Here is an 8,086-nt window from a genome sequence, read left to right as displayed (position 1 = left end):
CACCTTAATATAGTGCCATGAAATGGCAGACTTGTTTTTAGCAGAGATTAACTGTACATTAACACCTTAGTGAATAGAGTTTGTTCTCCAATCAGGGTATTGATGTACAGGTCACCCATTCTTTAACATTCATTGTAAGCAAATGACACTTTCTTAATCCAGACCACTATTAAACAAGGACACTTAACAGTCTACCAGTAACTCTTGGAGGTTCCACTGTCTGATATATACTACCAACACAAACTTGGTAGTGCAAATTTACATGGCAATGGATTTGCTAATGCAATTTGTATCACAAAACTGAAAGAAATACATTATGTCTGGCTTACCAAATACAAAATAAAATGCACTTAATGATAAATTTAGGGACATACAGCTTTAGCCACCTTCCACAGAATGATGCCATAAACAATCTCATTTATGTCACATTTTTCAAACCTGCTCTGTCTACTGGTATCCATTCCACTGCAACAATTAAGTTGTGGCTGTTGATATAAACATATTGTTAACTGTCAAGGTCAGTAGGAGACTGGAAGTAAGCCTACTGGTTAATACTTTTATATTTCTGTCAATGCTGGTGATAGAATTCTGTACATGTTCTTATACTGTTATAGATTTTCTTAACCCTCTGGAAGAGTGCCTAGACAAAATTCCCACACTGTGGAAAAAAATGACAAAAGTAAGAGTTTTACCCAAAGGTAAGTATATAAATGCCCATTGGGACACAGCAATATGACAAGCCACTCCAGCAGTGAGCAGAGCAACTACTGCTGTACTAACTGTCCAAAAATGTATTCATTTTGAATTTCTGTAACCACGTTTACTAAAGAAAACTGCTGCTTTTTACATACAGACATTTCTCAACTAAACATGGTTTCTCTTATTTTAAGAGTACATTATTTATACCACTGCTGTTACTATTCTATCCATCACAGCTTCAAATTGGTAGCTGTACTTCCAGGTTTTGGTGTAATGCAAACATAATCCCTTCCCTGAATGTTAATCATTATAACGCCACTTTAAGATAAAGTGTCATTTTAAATGTATGCTTAATGAACAGCAATGAAACAGCTTTGCAATTGTATACATTGCTTTATGTCACAATTTTGATGTGATTAGTTTCTCCCACATACTTTTTAAATGGTGCTTACAAAAGGGGTAAAAATCCCACTCTGCTGTCTTTTACCAAAGTCAATGTCTCCAGTTTGGGCAGATAAATACATCCACCTGAGAATCAAACCCTAAAGCATGCTTTTCAGAAATGGTAAATTAAAGTCCTCAAACAAAAAAAATATATCCTTTAGAACAGCACTAAAATATATTATGGAATATATTTCTGTTACTCATGTTTTCTTTATGCCTTGCCTCTATACTACACATTTAAAAAATTTACTATTATTGACTTTTGAATATCCAAATGAAAATAGCAGCATTATTATCATAATTTTACCATGTATATGACCTTTAAAGAGTGAAATCATTACAAAAGATAATGCTCTGAGATCACTTTATTACACAAATTACATTATTTCTGAAAATAGCGTTCTAACAGTATAACTCTCTTTTTCACAATAAATACACACCCCAATTAATACACCAAATCAGAAAAAATAGTTAATTTTTAAATACAGAATAATTTCTCTTTCCCTGGATGCAATACAAATGAACATGATATACTCCAAGAAGACTAAAGATGCTTAGCAGCTTTGTTTACATGTGGCACAATTTTCTTTTTTTTTTCATTCCATACTGCTGGAAGCTAAGAATGCTCTGAGTTAAGAGAAGGCACAACAGAACTTAACATAGTGTTAACATAAGCATGACTGGGATTAAAAAGAGTGTAGTCTTAAAACAAATTATTTACAAACATACATGAAAAGTAAGGGAAGTAAAAAGTAAGAAATACTGTTTGTAAAATTTGCACTGTAGTTAAGAATGTTTGGCTTCAACTGTAAGAAAAGACAATAAGACTGTCCATGTAAAAGGTGCCATAGCACATTTATGGAATTACGCACACACACACACATACACATCATAAAACAAACCCCTTAAAACTGTTCTGAAGTACAACCAAAGTAGACAAATACAGTTACAAGTACACACCATTTACACACGTGCTAAATTAAAAAAAAAATAAAATAAAACATGGCATTCACTATAAGTAATTTTGTAGACTTCATGAAGATGAAGACGTTGGCATTGGGACTGGGTATTCTTCTTCAGAATCTGTGGCATCTTCATCATCTTTTTCTTGATCACTGCCTTCAGTGCTAAGCCGGTCAAATCCCTTCCTGCTGTAACCCTTATGGCTGGCAAAGAAGTTTCCAAGGTTCAGTCCTCTGCTACCTTTCCCTGCAGAGAAAAAACAGAATTATTATTAGGGACAAGCAGAACTTATACATGGTGCTGCTACTTTTGAATCCCACACTGCAAATAATATACACTAGTAATCATTCCACTTTATTTGGGTACAAAAACTGCTCAAAAGCAAGCACCAGTCTGGGTCTTAAAATGGATTCTTTATATGTTCAGCTTTTTTCAGAAGATTAGAAAGTGAAAAGCATTACTTTATGTATAAAAATTAAAATAACCATTTTAAAAGTATGATCCTAAACATGTAATTGTAAAGCAACTGTGGCAGCTGAAATTAATCCGGTCAACAATGTAGGGGTGGGTGTATGTTTTGGGTATACTTTTTAAGAATCAATCATTAAACTGTATTACTTGCAGCAGTTTTTGTTTAGTTCTATTTTTACAAACATATTCTACATATTAGAAATAGCAACTCAAAACTAAGTAATGAAGTGTTTACAACAGGTCTATGTCAGACTGTCGAAGAGCCACATTGTTGAACATCATCTAGATAATGCAGAACGTCAACCCCCACCACACACCCAGCTAATTATATATACAAACTCTGAGATCACAGTAATTATTATATATATATATATATATATATATATATATATATATATATATATATATATACAAACTCTGAGATCGCAGAGCAAATTTCCTGATCCCCACCATAATGGGATCTCAGTCAGAACGGTTTGATGGCCTGCATTGTCGACGAGATAATATGTTCAACAATGTGGCAGTTTGACGGTCTGACAGAGAGCCATTTACAACTGTGAGCTGCATCACACCATAATTAAATATCAGAAGATTTTCTAAAATACTATGAAAACCGAAGGCTTCTCATTGGAAGTAACCTTAGCAGCTGACATTTATACAGCAGTATGCAAACCAGACTATAAGAGCTGGATAAATATCTAGAGTAAGATGGTAAGAGACTTATTTAACAGAAATATCTTATTATGAAAAAAAAAGTTACATGTAAAAGTTTTTTTGAAATGTATACTAGAACAATAAGACTTCAGAAGCAGAACCGTATCCAGCACTAGGCAACCTAGGCAGTCGCCTAGCGCCTGCTGGCCAGGAAGGCTGCAACAACATTTACTTTTTAATTAAAAGAAAAAAAAAATCCACGTCGCCTTAAAGAACACCATTGCATCCCTGCTTGTGTCAACACATACAACACATGCACACTTCTTTCTTTTCTGGCTCTGTGAGTGGAATTTAAACCACAATGTGCATATCAGTAAGGAATTTAATAAACAGTTTTGCTGCCCACAAAGTGAATGAATCTGTAAGGTGTTTCTTCCTGAAAAAATGAATTAAGAATGGCAGATTAGTTAATTTACCCAGGCTCAAACCATTCAAGGAATTGTGAGTTTTTCAGTGCATTTTCAAGGAATTGTCAGCTTCAATAGATTTTCAAGGCACTGTGTGCTTCAAGGGAAGAGGAGTTTACTGCTGCTCATGCTAAGCCTGCTTTCAATGTGCAAACTCTTTTGTTTAGCAAATTGTCACTACTGTGCTACAGAATTTGAAAACAGTATTAGTAGCAGAACAGGTAGCATACTTGCTTTTTGCAGAAGGCTGTAGGTTCTACTTCCACACCATGTAGATGGACTGCTGATACTGTGTTGTACTTTAAGGATGGGTAGAGGTGCCTAGTAACTATGAACTTGTTTTTGGTTTTCCATCCATTTCCTATTGAAATATTACCAGCTGACCATTTTTTAATGTAACATAGGCAATTTCTTCTTCAAGGGCATCAGGCAATGAATTTGCAGATGAAACAGCGAAATACAAAGCTGTTTGCTAGCATCAACCTCTTTACTAGTTACAGATCTCTAATGTGGAATTATTCAGATGACTTTTACTTAGGCAGAGATTGTGCATATTGACTGATACTGGTGGATTGTAATGACAGAAATTTGAGTGGCCTTTTATGGATCAAATGTTCTGAAATGGGCAGTTTTGTCATTACTGGCTCATATATTTTATTTCACTGCTTATTGGAAAAATGTTTAAAACTAAAAAATTAAAACACTCTAACAAGTGGTGCTGTATTATACAAGGAATACAATTTAATACAATCAAGAAGGTGAATCAAAGAACACATGCATATATGCATGGTCCTAAAAATGTGTGCAAGGGGCCTATGGTTTAAAAACAGCCCAAAGGTAAACTTAATCTGCCACTGGCCAGCACACCTCTCAACCTGGAAACATCAAAAATCTGGACAAGGCCCATGAAAAATAAGAACAAATTTGTATGCTGATTAACATCAAATTTGCATACATAATTATGTAACCCCGGCCACTCAAATGGAATTGTGGGATACCAACTTTCTAATGCAAACTGAAGAACAGACAACCAAAATAAGGCACCAGAGTCTGCTTGCAGCCATTCCAATGTCTCATTACCTGTCTATTTTGCCCCATTTACCATTAACACTAATGTGTGCATACTGCTTTACTTTTGCAATTATTTGGATTTTATTTTTACATTTTATAGCACAATGCACAAACACTAATAGACATCTGCTAAACAAAGCTGCTAAACAAAAAATACTGTCTCACAATGAAAATAGACCTGGCATTAAAGCTTCTCTGCCCTTGAAACTCACATTCATTGAAACAGAATTGAAACCCACACACCACATCCAAAGAAAATGCATCTGGCCAGTGGTGGATAAAGACTACCTTTGGGCTGTTTTCAAATCACTGGCCCCTTGCACACAAAACAAGAAACATACATGTGTTCTTTGATACACCTTCCTGACTTTATTAAATTATATTCCTTGTACAATACAGTACACTTGTTAAACAGAGCACATTTTAAATGTACTGTTTGAACATTTTCTATTAGGCAATGAAACAAAATGCACGAACCAATAATGACAAAACTGCCCAATTCAGAACATGTTCATCATAAAAGTCTACTTCCACACCCACATAATATATATAAAAATAGACTGTGTAAGCCATAGGCATCTTGCACAGCTTTTCACACTTATTTTCAATTTCATTTTTTTTTTGGTCGGGGGACAAACATTTTGGAAAGTTGCTAGAATAAAATGTATAATGCATTTCTCTGTCAAGTCTTGAACCCAGAACCCTGTGCTCTACAGTTAGAGCAACATACCACTGTGCCAAATTAGCAGTTTCCTGAAAGACAGGAAGACTGAAGCTTAAATGGCTATCCTTTAGTGAATTCAGTTCTCACTTCTCACCATAGCTCTCAAACTCTTAGCACAAAAAACCTGGACAAAGCCAATAATGGGGGAATACAGCCCCAAAAAATGAACAAATTCCAAATACTGATCTTAAAAACTTAGAAAATTGCTAGAATAAAAGGTTTTGTGTTACCATTTATTTTCTGAAAAATATGAAGTCTGAAATTCAAATGCTTATCATTATTTAGTGAATTCAATCCTTCAGTGATTTGCCACAAAAATCCTGAAAACCACAGACTTTATGAGGAACAGATCAAAATATGAGGCATAAATTCACAAGTGGTGGTGGCTAGGGCTCTTTTTACCCTGCACCCAAGGTACACGGTTTGAGGCTGAGTACATCTAGCCACCAGGTGTATTAAAGTGGGGCATTTACACACACACACACACACACACACACACACACACACACACACACACACACACACACACACACACACACACACCTCTTCACAGAATAAATAAATCAAACAACATGTTTCCTACTTCAGCCAGAATCCTGTCCATTCACCCTGAACTTCCCGGTTCCCACTCGTCACAGATCATTTAAATAAAACTTGCCAAAAGAGAGAGAATGATGCTTGCAAGTGCAGCCAAAGGTAATCCTCACTCGGATAATAACTCCCAAAAGAGAACGCTCACAGATCCATTTGAATAAAACTGTTTCCCGCTCACAGATCCAGCGGATAATGCGTACATACCCATCCATTCAAAGTGAAGCAGCTGGAAATGTGTGCACTGAGCACTTGAGCTCAATTCTGACAGGCTGGTACCCTGACGAAGCTGACGTCAGCTAAAAAAAAATTAAAAACAAAAAAAAGTTGGGAAAAAGTTGGGAAAAAGTTGGAAATGAAGGGGTGCCACTCGGGAATCATGGCACTCCCATTATTTGGACTCCAAAACTCTGTAAAAACCAAGTAATTCGGTACAGTTGGGAGGTATGCTGGCTAGACGCATTTTCTTTGAATGTGGGTTTCAATGTTGATTCAATGAATGTTTCAATGGCAGAGAAGTCTACTGTTAATGCTAAGTCTGTTTTCATTGTGTGACTGTATTGTTTTGTTTAGCAAATGTCTATCAGTGTTTGCACTATAAAATTTTAAATAAAAGTTTGAAATTAAATCCAAATACCTGTAATCATTTTAGAAGTAAAGAAGAAAACAGTATGCACACTGGCAGGTTTGAACAGTGTTTATGCCAATCTGGAAGAAATAGCTAAGTAATGGGACACTCGAATGGCTGGAGGGTGCTGTGTGTGTGTGTGTGTGTGGGGGGGTGCAATTCACTGCCCTGCCTAAGAACCCATTTGACCATGATCTGTCTCTGTTCAGAAGTGTCTCACTTACAGAACCTCCAGTGACAGGTCAAATCACTTCTAGGAGATACCTGTGCAGCTATTAGGCACAGGTTCCTCACCAATACTGGCTACTGTATCACTGTGACTTTGTTCTGTAACTACTTATGCAGAAACTGCTCCACTCCTTTTATAACACTCCTGGCTCTATTAGGTCATGGCAAACAATGACTGGGGAACTGAAGGAAAAATGGTACAACATTCCTAAATGACAAAGGTAAATGTGGACCTGCTGACTAAGATTTTCTTGAAGAATTAATGCTATCATAAGTTATTATGGTACTGTTCAACCTTCTCTAGGTCTATCACTGCCAGCAAGTAATTTCACATGCCGCTATAAAACCTAAGCAGCCTGACACCTTTAGCTCAGTGGTAAGAGTTATGTCTCTCACATTTCCAAAGTCTGGGTTTCATTTCTGACCTTTTATCTCACAAAACATGCTAATTGATTGGCTATACTAAATTAACCATCTACATACTGTATTTATTCTTGACCCTGTGGCCGACCTGGACCATGGTTGAAAAGGATTTGAGAAGGATCAGTTCACTTACCTGGCTAACAGATGAATTAAATTAAGATTAGATATTTTGCAATAGAGTCCTGCAAAAGCCTGAATTAATCTTGGGGAACTATATACATAGTAATGCCTGGCAAAGCTGTGGGCTGCATTCCAGATGGCGACTATACACATATCCAGCTCAATCTCTTGCATAAAACATACCAATAAAGTGGTCACTCCCCAACTTAAGGAAGCTTTTCATTTGCCCTGGAAGCTTATAACAGAAGTTATAACTCAAAAGCTAACTAAATCATTGTTACATACAGGAATGTGTATTACTGCCCAGCAAACAGTCAGTAGCTTCTCTGTCATCTCCTTGTTATACAACATACAGAGACAGATTCCAAAGAGAGTTGGGCATGATGCAAGACACTAAATTGAGCAGTTACTCCATACCAAAAGACAGTATTCCACCAGTCCTTGTTCAGCATATGATAATGGGAACTGATAGTCATACACCTAATTCCAAAAGGGAAACCAGGCCTTCCTCACCAAAATAGTGTATTGTACATTGGAAAGACTCACCAATACACAAGTGTGAATCAGTGGAGAAGCCCATTTACATGAATGGGCTCCTTGGTG

The 8,086-nt window shown here is 36.4% G+C and overlaps 1 protein-coding gene across 1 annotated transcript in view; it reads right to left on the bottom strand.

Annotated features, from left to right (window-relative positions):
• Positions 1-1,490: 1,490 nt before the first annotated feature.
• Positions 1,491-8,086, bottom strand: part of PAM (peptidylglycine alpha-amidating monooxygenase) — a 2,584,515-nt gene continuing 2,577,919 nt past the window's right edge. Inside the window, exon 29 of the mRNA XM_044063879.1 lies at positions 1,491-2,352. Within this exon, the coding sequence (XP_043919814.1) occupies positions 2,177-2,352 (176 nt within the window). The 3' untranslated portion in view covers positions 1,491-2,176. The remainder of the gene's footprint in view (positions 2,353-8,086) is intronic.

The sequence above is a fragment of the Protopterus annectens genome, chromosome 2.part2 (assembly GCF_019279795.1).
Source record: "Protopterus annectens isolate FY-2018-M chromosome 2.part2, PAN1.0, whole genome shotgun sequence".
In the NCBI taxonomy this organism is placed as follows: domain Eukaryota; kingdom Metazoa; phylum Chordata; order Ceratodontiformes; family Protopteridae; genus Protopterus; species Protopterus annectens.
The sequence above is the reverse complement of the archived record's forward strand: the minus strand, read 5'-3'. Positions and strand labels throughout refer to the sequence as shown.